The sequence below is a fragment of the Glycine max genome, chromosome 18 (assembly GCF_000004515.6).
Source record: "Glycine max cultivar Williams 82 chromosome 18, Glycine_max_v4.0, whole genome shotgun sequence".
NCBI lineage: Eukaryota > Viridiplantae > Streptophyta > Magnoliopsida > Fabales > Fabaceae > Glycine > Glycine max.
Window position 1 is genome coordinate 57,557,264 of NC_038254.2, and position 26,442 is coordinate 57,583,705.

Consider the following 26,442-nt stretch of genomic DNA (forward strand, 5'->3'; position numbering starts at 1 on the left):
CAATTTAATCGTAACTAAATATGTAATTGAATTATCCTTCATGAGTTGAAAAGTAAATAGTCCCTTGCCTGCCATGTAGACCAAATGATGGTATGTCTCACAAACTTAATTAGAGATTTTTGTTTGAGTTATGCATTATTTCATTGAAATTCCTAATCAGTTATAGTCCCTATTTTCAAATTAAAGAAAACATGGTTTGTGTGCTCATCATATCCATCCCACAACCTAGTATGTACAAGTACAACATCCACTGTCTATATATATAGAACCCCTTCCTTGACGAGATTCTATTAAGCATAATCTTCTAAGTTTTAAAAGCATGCATTGACTTGACTTGTAAAAAGATCCAACATAATTCGGGTTCCCCTCCATAATTGCCTTGTATGCTGTCGGTACTGAATAGATGCATGCATGTACAATCTACAATCCATCACCATCTGTTCATACAATAATTCTTTTGCGATGTTTTGGTTCCATTCCATCACTTGGCAAAGAAATTAAAGGTTAAAATGGTCATGTTTCCACTAACAAAGTTGTTTCTCCATTGCCATCACGCTTCCTCCCAAACTCCTAAACTCCTCTGCTTTAGCCTCTTCATAATTCATAGCTATATTATGTAAATAAAATTGAGCAGCAATTATAATAATATATGAAGTTATTACACAATGATTTTCTACTCACCACAAGAATTATTATACAAAAATAATTCAGCATTTCATTTAAGTGAAATTAAATAATTAGAGAAATGTAAGATAATAAACTAGGTGATTAGGTGTGAGTTAAAGTAAATAATTAAGTAAATGTTATATTTTATTGAGGTCTAAAAGAGTCAAAATTTGTTGATATAAGTGGTTTGACATTTGATTATTTTAAACAAGGTCTGGGATTTAATTCCCTAGCTTACATATGGAGTAACAACGGCAAATATAACTTTATCTCACAAATGAACCCGTTAGGTGGAGGATTACACCTACTGGTTATAAAAAAAAAAGTAAGTAAAAAGAAAAAGAAAAGAATAAGGTGTCCAAACTTGGTTCCTTCTTTCTTGGGCTGAAATGTGAAGCCCAAAAGCATGAGCAGAAGCAGTGGGTAGGAAACGATAAGAGAAGGGGAGAAGAGCCACGTGTCCTTCAAAATCATTCATTCATTGAATCCCCCAAACCGCCATTTCCTTTGGGTTTATGGAGTGAGCGTGGAAGAGGAAAGAGCAAGCAGCAACAGCTCGTGGCGGTTCCGATTATTTATTAAGGTAACAATAATCTCTGTTTATGAGTATGTCGTGGTTTTACTGAAAAAATTGGGTTTCCTGACACCTCTTATATGCCCTTTGAATTTTTTCGACAGATCAATGTTGCATGCAGTATCTGCCCCTAGCTTTTGTTTAAGCTATCCCGGGAACCTTCATTATCCTCCTTCTTCAGTTCAAAAAACATGTTTTTCTGTTCGTTGTTCGGTTTCACAGACAAAAAATGGAGCTAAAGTGGAATATACTCCTTGGCTCATTATTGGCTTGGGCAATCCTGGTAACAAATACCATGGCACAAGGCACAATGTATTTCTTCCGTTCTTGAATACACTTCCTATTTGTATTTTGTACTGAACCTTAATCTTATTATTTTCTCTCTATTATTAGGTTGGATTTGAAATAATTGATAGCCTTTCTCGAGCAGAAGGGATTCAGATGAACACAATACAGTCAAAGGCCCTCATTGGAATAGGTGCATCCTCCTCTAAAAAAAATTGATTTTTTTCCCCTCCCAGTTACAGATTTCATTGTAATTCTATCATTAACTTATATTTTCTTCTGTGGTTTGTACAGGTTCTATTGGTGAAGTACCGATTTTGCTGGCAAAGCCCCAAACATACATGAATTTCAGTGGGGAATCGGTTAGTTAGTTAGTTAGTTAGTTTTCACCTTACAGTACGCAATGACTAGATTTTCTATTACACACATACACACACAGGCTTTAGTTTTCGACAGAGAGATACTACCTATTGAAACTGATTATGGATCAACTATCTGATTCAATTCTGATTTGAACATGCTGATGTTGAAATTATATTATTTATTTCATTAAAAAGGTTATTACTTTTCTGCTGCTGATTTTATCTTATTCTTGAAGGTTGGGCCACTTGCTGCATATTATCAAGTACCCTTGCGTCATATTCTACTAGTATGTATCTCTTACCTTACTCCTGTTTAGAAGCAGATAGTGACAGTTTGCTCGCTCGTTGATAATCTCATTTGTTCATAAGTTTGTGGGGATTTTTTTATAGGTTTTTGATGAGACAAGCCTTCCAAATGGTGTTTTAAGGCTTCAACCTAAAGGCGGACATGGACATCACAATGGGTAATGTTTGTTGTATTCATTAAGACTTTTTATATATCAGAACAAAACATGATTTCAAAAGTTGGAATTGATAGCTTAGCTGAGTTCACTTTGTGAATAGTGAGACAGTAATTAGACTTTTTATAAAGTCGTTGCCGTAAGACAGATATTAAGATATCAAAAAGTTAAGGTTACAGGTAGTTGCTTCAACTCCAAAAAAGTAGAATTCTTATGTTTGAATTTTAATTTGTGAGACTCTTGTTATGTTCTCCAAGATAATGATTTGAATCTTATCATTAGTAACATAGCATTGTAGCTTTTTTATTTTAAATTTTTAAAAGAACTTTTACTTCAATACAGTTTAATGGTGAAGATTTGTTATACATTATCTCATCACATAGATGATTTTATGAATAAGACACTAAAATTGTCATCCCAATATTAAAACCTTGTTTTTAAAAAACTTATTTGGGAACTGGCACATTTCTCTGTACTGGGAAATCATAAATTCTATATCTGGTGTTGCATTGTTACAGATTGAAAAATGTAATGGGCCATTTGGATGGTTGCAGTGCTTTTCCTCGACTTGCAGTCGGTTAGTTCCTTTTCTTCTTTCACTTTATAAATTGACATGATCTCTTCAATTGTTTCTACAGTACTATATTTCAAATTTGTGTTTATAGGAATTGGAAATCCTCCTGGAACTATGGATTTAAGAGCTTATCTTCTACAAAAATTCAGTGTAGAGGAACGAAAGCAGGTTACAGCTAGTCCTATACCAAGCGTGAATTGGTTTAGTTCTTTTATAATAGCATACCACTTTTCTGCTTATACTAATCGCAAAATACATTACAGTCTTGTGTTGTGACTGGAACTTACTTGTAGTTAATAGATGGATCGAAACAAATTTGACAAAAATTACATAATTGGAGAATAAAAGAGCAATTTAGTTCCTTTACCGCACTGCACTTTTATACCAATACTGGTCTGTGAAATACTGTCTTATGACTTGTGATAGTCCATTAGATTTCGTTAGGGGTGTAAAAGCAATTTATATTTACTTTTTGATTGTGGAAGGAGGTTAGTATATGAACTTGTAACTAATTCAATAATAATTACATAATCAGAAAAAAAATATGAAAGGACTTGAACAGGTAATGCTAATATTGGACAGTTAGCGTAACCTACAAAAGCAATTGGAAGAGTAATTTTATAATACAAATTAAGTGCATTTTTTTTCCTAATATGAAATTTGATTATGGTTTCCTGTTTTCAATAACAGATTGACGCTTCATTGGAGCAAGCAGTTGCAGCAGTAAGGACCGTAGTACTCAATGGTTTTGACCAGCATGTCAATAGATTCAATTTAGGACAAAAATACAAGTACCATAAAGTTTAAAATGAACCGCCAAGATGAAATTGGTGGTTACATTGTTGTGTATGTTAGCAGATAGCAGTTATACCTCACAAACTTGTCATGACTAGTGCATTTTTTTGTAAAGCACACCAGTGGTCATATTCTAGCTCTGGCAGATAGTTGTTTCATTGTGAGAAATACTAGTTGTTGAATTGTTGCTTGGACCAGTCCACGAAAATGGTAGCGCATGTGGAAGCAACTTTTGCCCTTCGGCACCTGATAATATGCTAACTAGGGTGAGTGTGATCGGGTGGAAAAAAATTGAAAAAAAAAATATTTGAATTGAAAATAAATTTAACAAAATAGAATGCCTTGCACTGAGCTTCTTAGTGTGATATCTAATAGTAACTTTTATTCATTATTCATATTTTTCAATTAACAGCAGTGTATAAATAATAACGTTAATATTCTTTATCAGCATTAATAAAACTGTCAAATATAGTTGGAGACGCATTAATTTTTTCTGTAATTTTATTTTTCCAGCCTCTATTATATTAATTTTGACTGACAAACACGGATAGCTGGTAGTATTACTTAGACACTAAATTAGTTTCGTACCCTCTACCTTTTTATTTTACTTTCTGTTGGGCTGCTCTAGTTGTTCAAGTCTTCAATGCAAACAAAAAATCTAAGTAATCTAGCAATAGTAGTGAATTATTTTCAGAGTCTTCGTAAATAAATATTTTAATATTAATTAAGAAGTATTAAATATTTTTAATTGTTTAAAAGGAAAATAGTTAATGACTTTTATCTTTAATTTATTATCTTATATCATAACTACACTCACAAGATAAAGTAATTAATAATATATGTCCCAAATGATCATCCTAAATTATTTTACACAAATAAAAAAATGAATAAATGTCTAAAAGAAAATAATAATTTTAAAAAATTAATCTTAAATCGTCATTAGTTTATTTTTAAATTTTATAGTTTATCGTTATTATATAAAGGATATAAATAAAAAAAATATTTAATGTCACTTTGAAAAGTTAAAATAATTCATTATTAAATTTTATAGTTAATTATTATTATATAAAAAAAATATAAATAAAAATATTTAATATTATACTGAAAAAATAAAATAATAATTATATTGAGATAAAATTTATTTTATTACACGTGATTATAATAGGATGGAGAGAATATATAATCCAAGGTGTATAATATAACTTGGGATCCTTGGACTCTGTGGGACCCTCCTCATTTAGAACGTTGGACTAAGATTTATTAGACCGTTAGAAACTCAAATATTTTACTCGCCAAAGCACTGAAAAGTTAAGATAAGAGCAAGAAAAAACGATGACGCTCTTAATGAACCCAACACAACACAATCCCAACGTCTCTCTGCAACAACACTCAAACCCCACACTGGACACCATCTCTCTCATGAAGCAAGGCTTCCTCATGATGGAGGAGGACTTTGAGAGAGGACCAAGATACCATGCATACGCTGCGTTGAGGGAAACAAAGCTTCGCATGAAGTACACGAGACAACAAGAATACGAACAAGAAGAAGAAAAAGAGGGTGTTGTTGAAGCAAAGGTCTTAACTTTAACCCCACCAAGAAAAAAACAAGTCAAGTTTCAAGATGGTGGTACTGGTGTGGTTTCTGGGAGAAAAGGGTCATCATATTCATCCTCATCTTCTCTTGTGGCACAGTCTGTGCCGGATTTTTCTGCTGTGCTGAGGAAGGAGAATAGGAAGCCGGTGAATGGTAACGTGTTACCTCCTTTGATGGAGTTGACACCTCCTTCTTCCAAGGGTGTTCTGTCGAGTGCGAGAGGGAGTAAGTCAGCGAATGCTGGTGAGAAGAGAAGGGCTGTTGGTGGTGGTGTTCTCATGCCGAGGAAGAGCTATGCCAGTATTGATGAACTAAAGAGTTTGCCTAATGCCATCAATGGTGAGAACAGAGGAGGAAGGAGTAGCAGGGTCATCACAAGAAAGACTGTTTTAGGGTATAGGCACATTTGAGGAGTGTAATGGTGTTTCCTTAAACCCTTTGATTTTATTTTATTTGTTCATTTTTGTTGTAGCTTTGCTGATAGATCTTTACTTTTCATTCTTTCTGGTTTCAATTTTTTTTTTTAATTTTTTGTTTTTTCGGGAGGGACTTAAAGTATTGTGTAAGTGTAAAGCTAGTATGATTTGAGCGAGTATTCATCACCATGACAGTTTTAAAGAAGGACTTGGCTAGGTGTGTTTTGGAATAAAAGTATTTTTTTTTTTTCATCAAAGGCGGAGTATGATTGTCCTTTAATCACACCCTCTTGTTGAATACTTATATTGTAATTGCTTATGTATATAAATTATAAATATTTTCATAAATTATCTTGAAAAACTTGCTGAAATAAGTATAAAACAACTATTTAATAAGCAAAATTTCATATCATAAACTCTCTAAATTATTTCATAAAGTAAACTTAAATAAACTGTGAGTTCATTCAACACACCCCTTGTCTAAAATCATTTTTCCCCGACATTTCAAGATGGAATATACTTCAATCAACTTATGTCTTTGTGTTTTAGGTTTGGTTAGTCATCAAGGCATTAACTGATATTTTCTAGGCTATTTTACTCAAATCACAGACACACAAAATTGAAAAAATAACGAATAAAAACTAGGTCAATGGACTTTATTTTGTCCACTAATTCAAAGAGCCCCAAAAAAAAGCCTCCATTAGAAATAACATAATCCTATTTGTACAAAAAATACACCTTGTTAGATCACATATCTCACCAGAGAAAGGAATTTTAGAAGTATATCCTATGATCAGCTGAAAGGAATTTTAGAAGTAAATGGTGCCCCTGCTTGCAACCTGCAGGTCTTGAACAACTTCATCAACCAAAATTTGAAGTATATCCCCATCTATATCAACACCAGCCTCAAATGCTTCAATGTCAAAGTCAGTCCATTTCCCCAAGGAGTGGCTCATTTCCCATTCTATTATTTCATCAGGCACCATCCCAACCATAGATAACCACTTGTTGATCTCCCTCTTCACCTCTTGAGCCAACATCTCAGCTTCCATGCACAAGGGCAGCTTCGTCCATTTCTTGAATCCAGAGTTAAAATATTGGCAGCAATTTGATTCTAGATATTCTATAACACAATCAAGAAGAAACCCCTTTAGCTCCTTTCTCTGTTTAGAATCCTCACAACCCACGATGCCATTAGCATCTGTCCACATAGCATCACTCACCATACTGTCAAGATCATCAACGAGAAACTGATAAATTAGAAGTTGTGGCCCTTGATCCTCTCTGCGGTCAGTTGCAATTCTAAGCACCAACTCAGAATTCAAGAGAATATCCTTCATATGGTTGAGCTTGCTTCGTGTCAATTCTGTCCCAAAAGTGAGCAAACTTTCTAATGCCCGGGGAATTTGGTTGACAACATCACTCAGTATCTCATCCATCCTTCCTTTGTTAAAGGATGTTGCAGAATCTGAAAGTTCAGTATCATGTTCCGGTTGACCATAATAAGAGTAATTCATGGGGTCAGGGTGAAAACCATGCCCTGGAATAAAATCAAAGAACACAGACATCAACAAGAGAAACGTGGCCCAAAAAACAGAGGAATTAAATAAATTGTATTTAGAAACTACTTTTACATAAATCATATTTTTTTTTTAAAATTCCACTCCACCTGAGCTTTCATCCAGACTACTGGAAGAAAAAGAAGCTTCCAAAACGGATCCAGGACTCAGATGATTACCATTGCAACAGGTTCCTAATAACCTTTCTTGTTTTGCTCCATACTGGTAAAAAAGGAAGGAAACACAATGTCAGGTATAACTGTCATAAGAATTTCAATTTCCACCAATCACAGTACACAGTTAACTGAGTTCTTTCTTGCATTCATACTCAATCTTAAGATAAATATTATTGCATAAAGAAAATGCTAATTGTAATGCTCTTGCCAGATCCCTGAGCTTGAGCTCTATCAACATCATTAGGCTAAATCATTATCAGTATATTTCATTTCGTACAGCTGATAGCATCCATTTACATATCTGTTAATCATTTTTGGCCAACTTCCATTAGTATGATGCAAATATTTGCTTCACTATACAAAGAAGCATGCTTTCCTTTACTTTTCCACACACCATAAAGCGGTACCACCCTCTAGACGGCACTTCAACAGCTATGATCAATGATTTCCCTCAATACAGAGCCACTGGGCAGATACTCATCCATTTGAAGTTCTCCCGACATTAATAGTGGATCTGTGAGTTTCCACCATTTGAGTTGTGCTATATTATCACCATTTTTATCTTTTGACATGCTATTATTTGTAAATCAACCAAAAATGATACGCAATTTTGACTCAGAATTGTTTAGACCAATTACTAATATTTGCGGTTCATTGTACTCCAATATTTGATAAGTTTGATTGGTAGGCATAACACATTAATCAATGAAATGGGGTGTAAAATACAACTAGATTATAGGGACATGTAACTTTCAAAGTGTTTTGAGTTAACCTGCTGTGACACTGATCAGCTGAACATGTCCTTTTTCTAGAAACTAGAAATACAATTGCTTAATGTCAAAAACAAGATCCATTGGACTAAAAACCATAAGTAGAACAACAGGATGAAGTCTAAACAATGATAGCAAACAAGATAGTAAGATACCAGATGATAATTTGATGCAAATATATAGAATGCAATCCCCCCCCCCCCCCCCCCCTCTTCATTGTAGTATTCTGCCATTGCTACAGAGGACTGACAAATAAATAGCCACAGAAGCAGAGTACACATACACAAAAGCAAAAGTAATTGACAGGGATCCATTTCCAGCCACAGTATATCCAATATTATTAAAAACAGAAACTTCGGACTCAAGCACTACGGACTATTCAGCAAATCATGTGGATAACATTGACTACAAATTCAATATGAAACTGAGCAACAGGTAACTGATAACGAAAGCAAAATGATCAGAAAATATAAATTTGGGTGCAATGAAACAATAATGAAAGAGAAGACTTACATGAAAACAAACATTTTCATTAAACATGTGATGACCATCATGACAGATCAGATGCTCGGAACTTAGAGCAGATATCAGCTCTTGAAGAATCATGGCACTAGATTTTTTAGGTGGAGCACCTGTAGCCAACTCCTCATCTCTTTGAGAGGTCAATTCCATCAATTTTTGTTCAAGAAAGGCACCTAAAGCATCAACTCTCAAGGGCGAAGGCCTTTGGAAATACACCATACTCTCATTGTCGCTGCTTGTCTCTTCCCTCTTGCCAGGTATTTCTATCTTTTGCTTCAAGGAGGAATTAAATGTAAATGACACTACATCATTGATCTTATTGTCATTAACCTTAATAACTCTTTCTCCTTGACCATCTTGTTTATTTTTTACAATAGAATTGTTCAAGGAAGAAGCATTGAAGTCCCTTCTTTTGCCACCCATTCCACCAGAATGGAGATTTCTTTGTTTTGTACCAACTGAATAAACAGAACCTGTACCTTCTAGTTGTGTGACATTAGGAATCCTTCTTTTTCTCTCTAATGTCCTTACGTGAGATAAGGAACTCTGTTGTCGATTGTAAGGTTTTTTCTCTAGGTCAAATTTGGAACCATCCGCTTTGGTAAGTGACCTTATCCTTGATCGACCACTTAGACTTCTATTCATAGCAACAAAATCTTTAGTTCCATTCACAGCACTCATAGATGATGATACCCTTTTTACTTGCATATCACTCGTTGTAGACCCAGATGAATATCTTTCACTGCTTAACATCTGTTCTTGTGTTTGAGTTTTGTGTTTTAAGGCAAAAGAAGATGCATCATCCTCTAGGGCCCTTGATGGTTGGCAAGATGAATTCCATTTAGCTGGACCGTCATGGGGCATTGGCATTCTTCTGGCAGTGGGTTCACTCCATGATTGTTGTGCATTATTTTTTCCTTTTCCTTCAGTAACAAGAGATATGAGCTTTTCCTGACTTCTCGGAAGAACTACATCTCTTTCATGTCCATGAGGAGGGAATGACTTTCCCTTCTTCTCTAATGATACCATAGAGGTAGCAGTGATCACATCTGAAACAATGGGTGGAGGAACCAATGACTGTCTCCCAACCTCAAGCTTGCAGTCAAGAACATCTAGCAAATTACCACAGTTTTTGCAAGAGGTCTGCCCCATCAATTGCTTGCATGAGCTGGTTTCAAAACAAGATTGATTTTGCATAATCGCTGACCCATCTTCCACACCATTTGTCACAATGCCAGTCTTGGGAGGATACATGGAAGCAGGATATGTAAGAGAATTTTTAGCTCTACTTCTGCTTTGCAGTCCAGGTTCCAAAATTTTTGTAGCTGCTCCTATTAACCTAGAGCTTCGAGAAGCACTCTTTCCGGAAGGAATTCTTGGGGTTCTCAAAGAAGCAAGCTTCTGATGATGATGGTGATTATATTTTCTTGCTCGTGACAAAACACTCTTAATTTGCAGTGCCTCGGCTCCAAACCTGGTCACCGCCCTTCTCTCATATGACCCAGTTTTCTGAAGCTTCTGAGGTCTTGAATCATGCTTTACAACTCCCATTTCCAAATCCACGCCTTGCCTATCCAACTCACAATGGTCACCCAAAGATTCCTTCTTCCCATCAGCACACAAGGCTTTCTTGGACTTGTCTCGCTGAGCTGCCGGAATAGATTCGAGACCCATCAACCTAGCTACCAGACTCGGAACTCGCATTTCACTCTTTTGTTCTACATCTAGACCATGATTCCCAACTTTTTTAGCACCAGGAAAACCTCCACTGTTCTCATTAGCAATCTACAATTGAAACGCAGCCACAATACCCAACAAAAAGAGTTAAGTACCAAAGATTAAACCAAAAGAATCAACACAATCTCTCGAGCATATTTTTAAAGCGTTACCAAGTGAAGCTTGGAATTTGGCATTTTTTCATCTCCCTTAAACTTTTTCGCACGAGCTGACACACGCTCAACAACAAAAGATCAATCAAAAGAAACACATCAGTCTCCAAAAACCAAGAACAGTCCCTCATGTCTTCGTGTGTGACATTTAAAGCCAAATTTATATTACATTTCATACATTATATTATTATATGAGCATAGATTTAGAAAGAAACTAACCAGGAGGAAGAAGCTTCTTGGAGAAGAGCTTCTTCTTGGAGAGTTTCCTCTTCCAATCAATGAGCTGAAAGAAAATGCCAACACAACCACCAGGTTTATGCTGCTGCACCTTCTTCTCCGTGATGGCCAAATTCTTCACAGTAGAATCATTCATTTCTGCAACACTCCAAAACCACCACCGACAACTCCAAAAGAACCAAAAGAACCAAAAGAACCGAAAGTCAAAAACCACCTTCCTCAATCAACAACGGGTTCCTCTCTACATTGTTAAAACCAATAAACACATTCAATTCTCAGCACACATATTCTCTTTCACTGATCAGAAAAAAAAAAAAAAAAAACTTAACATTTCCATGAATGATTCCCTCACCAACAAAACAAAAAAAAAAAGGAAAAGGAAACAGCTTTCTCTTCCCTTTAGGTACCCATCTGCAAAAGCTCAGTCTCACACTTATGGAAACAACGTACAATAATGTTATCCAGAAAAGACATGGGAACAAGTCTGCAAAACTTGACAGCAGCAGGACTAAGGCAGAAAGCAACTCTTGATACAGCAAAACGACACCGTCGAAGAAAAAGCAAAGAACAATACAATTACTACATAGCAACGTTTCTAAATCACAAGCATCAACAAACAATGCAGCTAATGCTATATGCTCTAAGACTACTACTGCAAGGTGCAAAGCAAAGCTAAGGTGGAGGCGCGCGTGCGGATAAGAGAGTGAGAGAAGGGTGCGCAGGATAAGGGGAATGAGACAAATGGGACACCCCAGGCACAAGAAAGCATTGGTCAAATACATTAATATTAGTGGTTATCGGGACAACAACCGGAAACAGAGGTTGGGTTTGTTGGGTAACGTTGGGTCTACGTCTGTCTGCTATTCTGCGCTGTGGGAGCGTCAATTCATTGCTGTAACTCACGCGCCGTCAATGCACTCGCCCCAACCAACCTATGTAATTGACGCACACAATATTAGCATACTTTATTTTCAATAACTCCTTAGTAACAAAGTACTGAAACACCAAAATCACTGGTGCAATTCAACTATAGCTTATGCAATGGCATAAACCTCGAAAAGGATATCAATAATAATCATGCTAAACTTTTCCCCTTCTTACTCGGTTCGCAGCAAGAAAAGGGTAAGAATGCACACTGGGATATGCCCCAACTTTTGGGGTTAAAAATCTTTCTAAACATTTTATATAACAACTTTCATTTCATTTTGCACAGACACTTTATAATGTTCTTTTGTTAATGAATTTAATTTATATTTTATTAATATATAATTTTACACTATCAGTTAATTAAAAATTATGATAACTATAACTTGAAAATAATTACTATAAAAAAATCAACAATTTTATTGTATATGTTAATTTATGATTAGATAAAAGTATAAAAAAAAAATCCATGGTTGGCAGATAAATTATTTTCTCCTTTTGTTAATTTTATTTATTTGTTTTATATAATGGTGATAATAAGATGTATACTTAAGATGCCATATAAATTATCTAAATTTTCTATCATTCTACCGAGTTTAACAGGTTGCTTTATTTTTTTATTTCACCATAAATTCTAAATTGATAGTAATTAAAATAAATAGAACATCTTCTTGACCATGAGTCAATTCTCACATGAGTTCTTTTGTTTGTTGCTTAAAAATTATAACTATAAGTCTATAACCATTATCAAGTAAGAACAAGTTTAAAGCTTCTGTTCAATTTTTAAAATAAAAATGTTAAAGTAGCACGTGAGTTTTGGTGGACCCAATAATGTGAATATGAATATGTAAAGAGAACTGTGGTCACATGAAGCGTGGGGAAGAGCGTGTGAAAAAGTGAAGAATCTGAGACTTGACCAATGGATCATCGTTCTTAACACTGTTTCATTATACTAATTGTTAAAGGATTTATCTTTATCTTTTACGAGATTAGATTGTACACAACCATAAACACAAAATCTAGTGGAAGTTGACATCAGATTTATTTTTTATTTTTGTATTTTCGTGTTTGGAGAAAAGAAAGAAAGAGAGAAAGGCCAATCCATCACAGAACAAAAGCCAATAGAAAAAGGCAAAGGCAGACGAAATTTCTCTCAAGTGTAAGACAAAGAGAAAATATAGTTTATGGCTGGGTTTGAATATCGTATGCGAAACATCTAAATATAAATTTTAAGGTATGGTTGCGTTAAATATATATTTTATATGTGCGCGTGAGAGTAAGATAGAGAAATACTGCATAACTCTTTTTTTCTACATTGATGTTTTGTATTAATTAGAACTGAAATAGAAAAACATGAGAAAAATAAAAAACGAAAGAAGTAAAAGAAAAACTCCAAATTCCGAAGAACATCAATAATGGAAGATGCTTAATGGATTGTTTAACAAAAAGAAATTATTTTGATATGCAACATGATTTTGAGTTGTTTAAAATTAGAGATAATTAATTACTTATATAAATAACTATTAATAATGAGTTGTTTAACTTTGTATAAGAAAAATATAATATTTAAGAGTTAAACAATTTGTTAATAAAAATATTCATAGAAGAAAAAATTAATTGAGTTATGTAAGATTAATGTGACATGAATTAGATTGTTTATATCAACACCATAAAAAATGTTGAATTTTTCTTTACACCAATTCGAATTATAGATAAATAAATAAATAGAGACATAGATAATCACATAGCATGTAAAAATATTTGTAGGATGTAGGATATAATTGACTATTTGTGCAAGACAAGTTAGGAGCCTTTTTATAAAGAATGCTCCGACTATTTTTATAAGAAGAATATGTAACATGAAGTTTATTACTAATCAATTTCATATGAAATACAAAGTACTTGATTTATGCGATTAAGAGAGAACAATAAGAATAGCATTGGTACAATATTTTAAAAGGAGATTAACAGTGCGTTTGGATTAATTTTATGGTGTGAAATAATTAAATTTTTTAGTGAAGATAAATCAATAAATAGTTGTTTTATTGTTTTATAGTATCATAACATAATTTTGTAAAATATAATTGATGATTGGTCCTTATGTGTTATCAAAATAAATAACGAATTATTCAGTAAAAATGTAAGCAAATTGAATATTATCAAGTATCATTTATAAGTGCTTCAACCAAGGATACAATTGGATTGTAGAAGTATTATAACCCTTCATTTTACTCTCTCAGCAGTCTTATTTGTCCAAAGTTGAGAGAAACATTTGACACGTTGCTTTGAATGCATTCTCTCTTATTTGTTTAAATTTATTAAAAATTATAAAAGATAGTGAGTGACTCTTATATTATCTTTAATGATTTTTTCTTATAATTTTATAATTTTTAATAAATTTTAACTAATAATAAAGTGTGTATTAAAAGAAATGTGTTAGAAATATATTGTTAGCACTCCTTTTGTGTTTCCTTCAAAAAAAAAAAAAAGCACTCCTCTTATGCAAAAAATCACGAAATAGACAATTGTTTGTAGAGTGTAATTTTGAGGTAATGTCAATATAGAGATTTATAAAAGGCAACATTATTATCATATTTGTTAAAGTATCAAAGAGATGGCAAATTTGTCATAGTATATTTTTTTGTATTTATTCTCTTAATATAAATCTGAAAAATCAGTGCAATAATCTGGTGGAAAGAATAAGTAAAATAAGCGAACAAGAAAAAGAAAAACAATAACTTGGCCCCATATTTAAAGAAGCGTGTGTGCTATTATCCATATTCCATAGTACGCTATACTTTATTGGACTTGAAAATAAAATTAAGAATAAGTGGTAATAGACGTCCTAATTCATTTGAAATGATATGTATTTAAGGAGATACAAGTACACAAAGCATACATGGTTGTAAGAGGAAAGAGTCAAGATAGATGAATATTGGACGAAGAACAATTGTACACATCACGTGCAAATTGCATGACAAAGTAAAATTTTCTTAATAAAAGAACATAAAGAGCTTTTTAATGAGCAGACAGGGGTCTAAAACATATGAGTTTCATAAATTTTGGGTTAGATTATAATGGATAAATAAAAAATATATATATTAATTTAGTTATGGTTTGTTAAATAATATTTAAAAATTTCGATCCATTTATGTTGTATTTTATAAAATTTATTTAGCCCATTCATCATTTTTTATAGATAGACATTCAACTCATTTCTTCAAAAGTATGTAATGGAGAGGAGTAATTAGATAGACATAAAATTAGATATATATATATATATATATATATATATATCTTACAAATTAAATAAAAATTAAAATAGTTGAAGCCTGTGAGCTGGCCCATTTAACTTTGCACTAGAACCAACTGGTCTATTTTTTTTTTATGTGCGAAGTGTTCAATCTCAATGGTCTTCAATTCTATTTATAAAACAAGGAGATAATGGAGAGGAGTAATTTGATCAATGTTGGATTTCTCATATGAAATTCAGAGGCTTTAATTAGAAAGCTTAATTTCAGTTTTTTTTTATCAAGATAAAGGTCAATTTTGATTTCCATGTCAGAACAATGTGTTGTAAATCTTTCTTTTAATTTTTCAAGGATGTAAAAACACCTCTATCAAATATACATAAATCAAGATATTACCTCATTTTTGCATACTACCAACAATAGAAGAATAATAGATGTGTTTAAAATTTTTCTCTCTTCAAAATTCTTCATTTCTTTCTCTATTTTTTTCAGAAAATTTTCAGTTTTTTTTTCTTCTTTTCTTCTATATATTTTATTTATTTATCTTGATAAAATTGAATTCCGACACCACTCTATCCAAACTTATGTATAATTATTAAACACAATAAAGTTTTTCTTATCAAATTGTAACTAAATTATATTTTTATGATAGAAACTCAAGAGAAGATTGGTCAAAATAGAATAATCGGTAGCAACTCCTCTACACTATATATGTAGTCTTTTTTATTATGATAAAAATTACATGAAATTAAATTTTTCCATCAAGTTCTCATATCAAATATTTCTTTTTTTAAAAAAAGCTCCCCCCAACATATTATTAATGGAGGTTATTTAATACTTAAAAGAACATCTTATGTCATCATTTGATATAAGAACTCAATCATGATGACATAAAGAATTTTTCTTAATTTGTTTGTCATTATTATTATGGTTATTATCTAGAAGTTACATTTACTTTCTCCATTTAAGAAGATCTAGAGATTTAGTATTAATATTGGGACAGAACAGCTCTATGTACTGTGTCTGGTGTACTTGGCATGTGAATAAGTATCACATGGTGTTGGTCTTGGAGTTGGGTAACAAGAGTGTGTGAGTTGTTTGCATCAAGGAATTGGATTGAAGATAGATTGCTGCTGGTTGGCCAACCATGTCCTAATCTTTTTACCTTTTTGGTTGTTTTTAACAAATAATTCAAGATTCAGCAACTGCCAAAGGGTTCCACCAGCATACGGCACACTATATACACTAGAAAGCATGTGTTTACCAATAACTCTGCTACTGCAATACAAGACACTGTTGGCTATATATACACGTACCCATCAACCCATGAGATCATATTCCATACACTTTTCAACTTAACTACAAATCAATAGTTGCATATTTATTTGTTTCAATCTAATTAGTAGTTTTGAATTTAAATTCCAAATATACAAACGCTGAATATTTTTAAAAAACCTTTATTATTTATAATATTTTTATTCGACTTAAATAAGATTCTCTTTTATAAAATATGAATGCATGTATGTATTTTATACAAAACAAACTTAATTCTTTTTTTTATTTGGTTCTCGAACTGATGAATATGATATAGTGTAAATTGACAAGCAAGAACAACAACTTAAATTTCGCAAAATTGATTTAAATTGGTGAGTTTTTAAAATTGATTTTAAATAAAATCAAAATTAATTATAATTATAATTGATTTTAAAGTAAAATAATTTATGTTTGAGTGTTTTTTCTCTTCTAAAAGTAAGGACTGTAAGGTAGTACATAGTAAAATTAGTAAAAAAAAATGATTTAATGCAAAATAATATCTAAAATTACTTAATTCAATTAATTCCAGACCCAAAAATAATTACTTAAAGTGAGACTAAACATTTATGTTCACATCCAAATCTAAAGGATCCTAAAGCTAGAGGCTCAAGAGACCTCGTTGACGTTGATGTCCTAGAATGCGTGATTTAGAAAAATCAAAGGGATCACTCCTATTTATTGAGTGTTACTAAACTGAAGGCCAGAGGCCTAATTATCTTATGTTTTATTGGCTTATTTAGCAAGACGATCCACAAACTTATATGCATGAAGTTTATAAGTTGCCGACACAATTGACCTATGACGAGACAATCTAACTTAAATCATATTAGTTAAGGAGATATAATTCGATTGAGTGAATAATCTTGCGTGATTTATTATAAATTTTTTATATTTTTTTAATTCTTATTATTTAAAAATAAAAACATTACTTAATATTTTAATGTAATTTTCGGATCAATGAGCATCAAATCGAGGGTAAGTTTGTTAGAGTGAATCTATCCTTTAATTGAGGAGAAACCTTCGGTTGTTTGCAAGAAAGTTTGTGCGATTGACATATGCATTTTTTTTACAATGGACTGTGCCTGTGATAAAATCTGATATGACTTGTAGCTTGCACAGTCAGGAAAAGGTTCAGAAGTTAAATACATCAATCAGAATAGTTTTATATATTACAGTAAAGTAATCTTTTTTTAATTTATATATATACACACACGCATATATGTGAGTTTGCACTACCCAAAAAAATACATATATGTGTGCTTACTTAGCATACATTTATAACATAGCAATTGGAAACCAATGCTTGATGGACAAAATAAGAGTTTTCTTCCAGAAAAAAAAAACTGAAACATTAAAAACATTTTATAATGGAAAATATCGATATGATAATTTTAAGTAGGATAAAATATGATATAAATGAAGAAAAATAATTTATTTTTTACTAACTAAAAACAAACATTACATTATTTAGAAGGGGACAAATATATTTATTACAGTATGCAATTGTTTTAAAACTGTAGGCGATCCTCCACTTTGATGGACTATCATGATCTGAAGTGACTTGTAAATGAATGCAGCAATTTGATTGAATTGAATTAACTTTTGAACCGAACTTTCAGTATCTAGGTGAAGCAAGTTGTGGATAAAAATGATGGCCATTCGCATCTTTTTCCCTTTGTCCATTTTTCTTGGTCGGTTATTCCAGTGCATTCATCTTTCAACTTTTTTAACATGTATGTATGAACGCGTTGTCTTGGCTTTTCCTACTTCTGCCTCAACAAAATGAATAAGATAGAGACAGGACGGTAACAAGTTGAGTATGAGTGACAGCTGAATAGATCAAATTTGACTCAACCACTAATACAATACTATACGATTAATATGTCGAGTTTTTAAGTCTAAACAATCAAATAACCCTCATCTTGGGTTATTAATGTATTATAATATCCTGATCGAGCTATTATTTTTACGACAACTTCTTGCTTAACCTTATTTATCGTTGAGTTGTATTATTAATACAATATTTTATATAATGATATTGTTTGTGTCTATATCTCTAACACATCATTTATTACTATTACTTTTTCATATTGATGTTTAATATATAAATTCGGAAATATTTAATAGAATTATATTTGGAATTTGTGTCTATATTTAGCATTTTTAGCTTCTTACACAAATTAAAAGCCATCAGACTTTAGCACTTTGTACGTAGTTCACGTCATCATCCATTCTTATCATAAGATTTTATTTCTGTGAACGGCAGCAAATAGCAATACCCTTTTCAACATGCCATTTTTTCTTTAATTACTCCTATTTTTTCCCTAGAAAGAAACCAGGAAGAGGAAAGCCCAGAAGCTTCAAAATCCAAAGTTGAAGAATGTTTGTTTAGTTCAGTTGGTTGCTTCAAGTTCAAGGTAGGACTTTCTCTAGATTGGAGTAGTCCCTTATTTATTGGGAATCGAAGTTGACAATTGTTGCTTAGTTTGAATATTGTTTTCCAACCTGACTTATATGAAGCCCACCAACAAGTAACCATCCAATAGGGAATTAGTCGTGTTAAACACTTCAAAAGCTTTAAAGCTTAAGCTTTAATGCGAGTAATGCTACTACTTGTTAGACCAAACCTCGAATTCTTACTAAACTTTGCCAAAGATTTGCTAGTTCTACAAGGAATTCACATACTTAAGTAATTTCCAATCCAGCACTTTTTATTTTTATATTTAAAACAAATCGATCTCACTATTTTTATATTTAAGCAGTATTGCAGTAATGTTCTTTCAATTTATTTATTATATTATTGTGTGACACAATGTGCTGTTGGCATGATTTTATTGGTACAAAGTAGTTTTTTCTTGGTATAATTAATTTTATATTCAATGATTAATCAGAATTGCAAGGTTAAACCATTTAAGATATACAAGTCATTATTGGTATTTGACAAATAATCTAATATCTTTATATTTCATAAATATTTTTTTTATTACGTCATAATTAAAGGAAAAGGGTCTAAGCTTACCCACTAGGATTGCAAGCGACAAGTTTATTCGATGTTGGAATCTTCAAAGAGGATATAGCGGTCACCGCTCAAGGGAACACTAGAAGACAGTGCAGCATCGGAACTTCACAAAACAATCGCATCTTGATTATGAGGCATAATCTGGTGATTTAGAAATAATGATTTATGGTTTCTATAAATTGTCAAATACTCTGAATTTAGTATCAACGAAAGGGGTAGTTTCATAATCCTTCACATAATGCAGATGCATGCAGATCATAACAACTTTGCAGAGCACCAAATTAATCTAGCGTACATAATTGATCTGTTGTGTTAAGTGTTCAACTGGTATTCATATGCGTAGCACTTTAGTTCTGCGTGTAGAAGGAGCTTTAAAAATGAGTCAGAAGGCATTATTATTATTATTATTAATGAATTCATGCAACAAGAACAGCTGAGTGCAGAAGAGAAACACGCCAAGGTCTTCTTACACACAACTGTGTATTAGAATGAATTATTATAAAATTGATTTGATTAAAATTAGTTTTGTATTGAAGTAATTTATATTTGCATATTTTTATTCTAAATAAAATTTAATGATAAAACTAAGTATAAATTTCTTTATCCAACTAAAAGTTACTTAAATTTACGTTCAACTTAGAATCAATTCTTCAAATATGTAAATAATTACCTTAAATCACCTATTTGAATTGGAACATAATTTTATAAAATCAATCTGGTAATGCATACTTAACTTCTCCATTAGGCCAGTTATTCATACAGAGAAAGAGGGATCCAGAGGAAAAATAGATAGTAATCAAAGTCAATGTATTTACACATAGTCCTAAGAACAAAAGTAGAGGAACAAAAACAGGCAAGGTACAGCCACGAAAACAACAGCTACCTGTCATTTTGTGCCCCAAAACATGTGCTTGCATTATATCATTCTTGTCGATCACCTTCACATACATCTCTTTCTATCACTTTGTCTTCATGATGCAAACCATTTACCTTTCAAAATTTTACCTATACCTCAATTTTTGCTACTTCACATGGTAATTGGTAAACCTAAGAAGTACATGGAAAAAAGGAGATAGACCCCACTGGTTCGCAAGTAAACTAAAACTACTTCTTGCTCTTGTCTCTATTGTTGGAGAAGATTGAAACCAAACCAAATAGGTTTGCAGGAGGAACATTCAGGACAGGATTGACTCTTACACTGGTACCATAAGATCCATGATGACTCTTGTAATTCAATGGAGGCTTTTGATGATGATGATAGCTGTTTGGCACAAAGGAGTGATGAGCCAACCTTGTGGAAGAATGTTTCTGTTTAATGTTGTTAACACCCTCCTTTGAAAGTGGATTCCTCTTAACACTTGGTGTTGATGATCCAGTTGAATTGCTTCTAGATAGAAGTGGCAAAGGACAAAAACTCCTTCTAGGTCCACTTCCACAACTACTACTTCTCTTAAAGTTCCAAAAGGACTTTGAACTTTGCTTCTGATCGTACACTTCATCATTTAAACACTTGCTTTCTTTGGGGGTAATCTCTTTCTTCAAGTTTCTACCAGTGGAGACACTGTTGGGACCAGCATAAGGAGGAGGAGGCAATGAAGTACTACTCTTCGGTGCTAATTGCTTCATAGGTGGAACAATATTGTTCTTTCTCTTGACCTCAGTGGGAAGGATCCTCCCATGTGAGAAAAGTTCATCAGCTGAAGATGACTCAAGCTCAAAGCTCTCACTGACACAAAAATCAAAATCAATGGTGGGATTCAAGCCAGAAGAGTTTGATCTAAAAGGGAGTTGCTCAACAGGGATGACATCAGATTGGGAGAAGTCATGTGAGAATGAGATTCTTGGACTCACAGAAGAAGAGGAAGCAACCACACAATTTTCTGAGCAAAGATCAACGGCCATTTCATTCAACCTTTGAGGAAACTATGGAATTTGGAACCCTCCCAGAAAGGCAAAAAAAAAAAAGAAGAAAAAGAGAAAATGGGGGTTTGATAAGAGAAACAGGAGGGTACAGCAGAGGGTATAAATGGGGCCAAAAGTTAGCAAGCAGACCAGTCAATTTGATTGATTCAAACCTAACCAAGAATGCAATAAAAGAAGCATTTAAGAGCCTAACAAAGAATGCAATAAAAGAAGCATTTAACAGCATATCTAGTGCAAGTTTTTTATATGAATTTCTTAATATTTTTTGTGATTTCTATGTATTTTTTGTGATCCGTTAGTTTCATATCACTCATAAAAAATTTCTACATAATTTTACTTCAATCAAAAAATCACAAGAAATTCAAATATTTAAATTATTTTTTATTATAACTTAATTATTATTCCAATAAAATAACTAATTAATTTTTTCAATTTTTATGTATACATATAATAAATATGAATAAATGAAGAAAATATTAAATATAAATTAAAAATAAAAAAAAATATATAACATTAAAAAAAATACATAACATAAAAAAAATTACATAACATTAACTCATTTTTTAGTTTTTATGTATACAAATAATTCATTTATTTCCATCAACGTTCAAAATCTCTTCACCACATCCAAAAGTTTTCCCCTCTACTCATATCTATCTTCTTCCTCTTCGTCATTTTCCCTTTGTCTCGCGTCACCTTTGTCGGCGTCAACACCTCCGACTACCACCGCAACACCTTCGTCTGGTCTCACCTTCACTTCGCGTCACCAGTTCCGACCATGGTAGCATCTCGCATCACCTTCGCTGGTGTCAACACCTCCATCATGGTGCTTTTGCCTTCACCTTCGCTGTGTTTGGTTTTTCCCTTTTTCTCCTTTACCGTTTTGCTTGAATATGAATTTGAATCATTTTTTTTTAATTTGATGATTTTTGAAATTTATTGTGGTTATTCAATGAGTTTATATGTTCTCTGTTCTTCTCTTGGACAATTATTTATCCTCGTGTTAAACCTGTCCTGTGTGAGAAAATCATTTTTTAATGATTAGATATTTATTATGTCTGAAAAAATCATTTTTTTAATTGTTAGGTATGATTTTTTATATAAGAAAATATTTTTAACAATGAAGGAAAACATCCTGTCATGTCAATTTGTTCCTGTGCAAAACAAAAAAAAAACGATTTCTTTCCATTAAGCACCTAGAAAAAAATATGCACGGGAGATGTTCTAAGAGTGAAATAAAAAGAATGCCATAAATAGGGTTTGAATTATTAATAAATGTAGCAAGATGCTGAGTTTACAACTTTATGGAGTGGTCCAAAGTGGACAAAAGGGGATATGCTTTCTTCTGGGTTTTGTTTGTTTGATTAAAGAGTGAGACTTTGGAAGCAAAAAAAGGTGACTTTGTTTATTGAGTTGAGGGTTATGAAGGGACGTGCAGAGAGTGTTGTGTTGTGTTGAGAACTAAAATTAGCCGGCATGAGTTGAAAATCGTTAAAGAAGTTTTAAATGTGAAATTAACTAGCGTGCTCAAAAAGTAAATAACACTCTCTATTGCCGCACCTACAAACAAACAAAACCAGAAAGATGCCAACGCATCAACTTGTACTCCATTTGGTACTCAATCATGGACTCACCTATCTTATTATGCAGGCAAATTATGCATTTTATTCAATACTACAAATTTTTAGTGTCTCGTCAGTGTTATCTAAAGCAAATCTATAATCAAATAGTGTCATTCTCACGTGTTAAATTTCTGATATTGATTCAACATCTTTAGAAAAGAGTTCAAGTTCAAGTTTTGTGTAGATGGAAAAAAATATAATTAAAAAGAAAAGTCTCACTCAAGATAGTTAGTTTTTTTTTTTTTACAAAAATTAGTGATTAACAAAATTAATAAATGTTTTATACCGATATGTACCAATAATACAGTAAAAAAAACCCTCTTCGCGTAATACTCTTATATCATCAATCATCAACGATAATTTTATATTTTCTAACTAAAAGATTTTAATATTTAATTATAATTATAAATTATAAATAATTCAATTTCATTTCATCAAGCGATAAAATAATTTAATTGTTCTTATTTTTAATTTTTTTTTTATCATAAAGTATGCTTGTTAGTTGAATAAGAGGCTAATATCTAGAGATTCGAATAGACGTGGAAGCGAGAAATTCCTTTTATCAATATTTGTTTTTCATACTCTTGATATTTAATTCAAGACATATACTTAAAAGATGTTCTCTCCACTCATATTAACATACTTCGGTAAGTTTTGAATATCTTTCTCATCTCGAGTTAATAACTAGTAAGGATATTATTGTATATTTTATTAAAACTTTAATTATTTAAATTAAGAGTTTAATTTTAATATACGGTTGGTGTAAAGAAATTATATTATCAATTAATTAGAAATCACTCTAGATATTGAAAATGATTATTACTAAACATTTTTACCAAGTTTTCAAAATAATTGGAATTTATTAATTTTAACAAAATTATTAACTTTTATAATAATTAATTAAATAATTGTATCTATGTTGATTTCTAATTAATTAATTAAAAAAATTATATTAACAAGTTTTAAAAATTAAACTCTAGTATACCCTCTAAAATCCAAAATATTAATGCAATGCCTTTAGCAGTTTAGCCCTTTATTATTACGACAGAGGGAACATGCCATTGTGTTTCTGTAACAGCAGCAAAGGTAATGCAGTAAGTATTGTATAATTTAAGATTGGATTCCTAGGTCATTGCTGTTGGTGATAAGTATTTATTGGTATGGTTTGTTGTCTATAGGGAGGGCAACCTTTGCTAGTTGGTTGGATGGTCCTGTAAGGGTCATGTTTTATTTGTATATTCTAGCACAACTTGTGCATTTTCTTTTTATAAAATATGCAGATGCAATTGCTCTCGCCTTCTCTCCTTCACCTCTTTTTTCATTTACATCAGAAGTATAAGTAGAATCATAATACGAAAAGTATACCATCGAGTGCATGGATACAAGTTCTTTTTCTGGTTTAATCGGTAATTGGAAATTCAAATCTTGAATATTTAACTTTGTTAGTATTTAGAAAGAAAATTTTATTATTATTGTCATCTTATTTCACATGAATATAATTGTTTATCAGATAGAATACACGTCATCCATAAGAAAATATTAAAAGTATTTTATCTTTAAATTTTGAAACAATAAATACTTTTCTACTTTTTAAATTATTGAAAGAGTAATTATTAATAATAAATTAAAAAATAGACACCCACGCGCACTCATCTATATTTTTCTTTTCCTTAAAATCGGATTGTATTTGGCGCCTTTAATTTATAAAAACTCTTATTTATTTATGGTTTAATTATCATTTAATTTTTATAGTTTTTAAATTTATCTTTTTTTATCTCTGTAGTTAATAAATAAATCTTTTAGTTCCTAAATTTTATATTTTAATTCTCAGATTTTTTTAATTTCGTTAGCTAAAAAATTTTAAAAACATGAATCATGTAGAATTAAAATATAAATTTTAGGAACAAAAAAATCTATTTATTAACTATAGAAACTAAAAATAATAATTTGAAAACCAAAGAAATTAAATGATTAATTAAACTTTTATATATTTTGTAAATACCCCTTTATGCATTTGGTAACACAAAATGGAATCATAAGGACTTTACCATGTTGGCATGAGTGGTGTTGAAAACCAAATCAAATCATTTGAAAATTGTTAAATCAATCTAAAAAGTTGACGACGTACCGCAAAGAAAATAAAAAAACTGCATATATTTTTGTGATTTGGTGTGACTTTGGGATTTTGTTATAAAAAATTGAACAAAATCGTATATTGTAATTATTATTTTTTATTGTGATAATTAATAATAAGTATTAAATAATTTTTTTTATTTTACAATCAATATATATATTTTACTTTTATAAGTTAAAAAAAGATGTACTAATAGTGTTAAAAATAGTATTAAATGATTGATATATAAATTATTATTATGTTATAAAAAGAATTGGTAAGATTATTTTATATTAATGTTAAATAAAAATAAAAATAATAATTTTTAACTAAAATGTGTTAAAAAAATTAATTTTAAAAATATTTGTTTTTAAAATAATATCGCATAATTATGTAAATTTTGTTGATAAATTTTAAATTATACTAATATATTAAAAAAACAAAAAAAATTGTCAGAATCAAATCAAACCAATGCAAACGGTAAAATATTAATTAAGTTTAATTCAGATTTGATATTATATTCAAACTAAATTATATTTTATTTTATGTTTAATTCAAATAATTTGTTTATTAAAAAATTAAATCCAATCACATAACGAACGCCCCCAATTTGCATGATGATTTTACGCCATGTAATAATTTCTCGTTGCTTGGTCTCCTAGAACATAATGAAAAGAAACTCTAATACGTTCAACTGTTTTGATTTATTAAATTAGAAAGGAGTTGATTCGCATTTAAAATTCATCAAATAATAGCATGATTTATTTTTTCAGTTTATTGCACTCATCGTAACAATATATATGTGCGGTTAAGCTACATATACAAATGATTGATAAGTGTTTTTCGTTAATTAGTTGATTTTTTTTAATAGGCAAAATAATAGCAGCATTAAAACTAGTTGAAATTGTTATTGCACTTGTCACCAATTAGTCACCTATTATGCCTGCTGTTAAACATTCTAGAAGTAATGCCTTTTCGTATCTTCTAAGAAATCACCCTGAGATAAGAAAAGGATAAATATATTGAAGTAGAATAAATTGCACACTCACAAAATTTATTTCGTATCTTTTAAGAGGATGACTACTTAAGCTTATACATTTTTTTCCTATAAAGACTATTTTTTAATTAACTGCATATTTACTTGTTTGAAAAATAGCCGAGATAAACTAAAGTTTTTAAATTATTTTTATATAATATTAATTTAGTCCTGTTTTCCCTCAAAATATCTTTCTATGTAATTAATAGATGAGAGATTAATTATCAAAATATGATTAGATGATATGTGGTAAAATTTTCAACACTGTGTACTTGAGGAACCAAGTAAGAGAGAAGATAAACCTTCAAATATGAAATAGGCAATTTATTCAAAGTCATGTAATGATTTTACTGAAAAAAT

At 31.3% G+C, this 26,442-nt stretch overlaps 4 protein-coding genes across 4 annotated transcripts; 2 read left to right on the forward strand and 2 right to left on the reverse strand.

The window, feature by feature from the left end:
• The first annotated feature begins 1,132 nt into the window (after positions 1-1,132).
• Positions 1,133-4,050, forward strand: LOC100804132 (chloroplastic group IIB intron splicing facilitator CRS2-B, chloroplastic-like). Its single transcript, NM_001252889.2, has 9 exons — positions 1,133-1,249; positions 1,345-1,552; positions 1,634-1,718; positions 1,820-1,887; positions 2,124-2,174; positions 2,278-2,351; positions 2,867-2,925; positions 3,014-3,090; positions 3,613-4,050. Exons 2-9 carry the CDS (start codon positions 1,349-1,351, stop codon positions 3,727-3,729), a joined length of 735 nt encoding a protein of 244 aa, NP_001239818.1. The 5' UTR covers positions 1,133-1,249; positions 1,345-1,348; the 3' UTR covers positions 3,730-4,050.
• Positions 4,051-5,022: 972 nt separating this feature from the next.
• Positions 5,023-5,885, forward strand: LOC100306145 (uncharacterized). Its single transcript, NM_001251348.3, has one exon. The coding sequence runs from the start codon at positions 5,050-5,052 to the stop codon at positions 5,719-5,721; it is 672 nt and encodes a 223-aa protein (NP_001238277.2). The 5' UTR covers positions 5,023-5,049; the 3' UTR covers positions 5,722-5,885.
• Positions 5,886-6,349: 464 nt separating this feature from the next.
• LOC100813026 (uncharacterized) lies at positions 6,350-11,918 on the reverse strand. The gene is made up of 6 exons (XM_003551795.5): positions 11,233-11,918; positions 10,863-11,121; positions 10,644-10,699; positions 8,746-10,539; positions 7,397-7,508; positions 6,350-7,267 (listed from the first exon to the last, which is right to left on the reverse strand). Exons 2-6 carry the CDS (start codon positions 11,014-11,016, stop codon positions 6,537-6,539), a joined length of 2,847 nt encoding a protein of 948 aa, XP_003551843.1. The 5' UTR covers positions 11,017-11,121; positions 11,233-11,918; the 3' UTR covers positions 6,350-6,536.
• An 8,258-nt stretch (positions 11,919-20,176) lies between these two features.
• LOC100813565 (uncharacterized) lies at positions 20,177-21,510 on the reverse strand. Its single transcript, XM_003551796.5, has one exon. It carries the CDS (start codon positions 21,288-21,290, stop codon positions 20,493-20,495), a length of 798 nt encoding a protein of 265 aa, XP_003551844.1. The 5' UTR covers positions 21,291-21,510; the 3' UTR covers positions 20,177-20,492.
• Between the last annotated feature and the right edge of the window lie 4,932 nt (positions 21,511-26,442).

Bases quoted from the DNA above. Each gene is read 5' to 3' on its own strand.
- LOC100306145 (NM_001251348.3), top strand. From the start codon at position 5,050: ATGACGCTCTTAATGAACCCAACACAACACAATCCCAACGTCTCTCTG.
- LOC100813565 (XM_003551796.5), bottom strand. From the start codon at position 21,290: ATGGCCGTTGATCTTTGCTCAGAAAATTGTGTGGTTGCTTCCTCTTCT.
- LOC100804132 (NM_001252889.2), top strand. From the start codon at position 1,349: ATGTTGCATGCAGTATCTGCCCCTAGCTTTTGTTTAAGCTATCCCGGG. The intron at 1,888-2,123 runs GTTAGTTAGTTA...TTATTCTTGAAG, and splicing joins TGAATTTCAGTGGGGAATCG to GTTGGGCCACTTGCTGCATA. The intron at 3,091-3,612 runs GTTACAGCTAGT...TTTCAATAACAG, and splicing joins GTGTAGAGGAACGAAAGCAG to ATTGACGCTTCATTGGAGCA.
- LOC100813026 (XM_003551795.5), bottom strand. From the start codon at position 11,016: ATGAATGATTCTACTGTGAAGAATTTGGCCATCACGGAGAAGAAGGTG. The intron at 10,700-10,862 runs GTTAGTTTCTTT...AGCGTGTGTCAG, and splicing joins CAAGAAGCTTCTTCCTCCTG to CTCGTGCGAAAAAGTTTAAG. The intron at 7,268-7,396 runs GTGGAGTGGAAT...ATTTTATTCCAG, and splicing joins TAGTCTGGATGAAAGCTCAG to GGCATGGTTTTCACCCTGAC.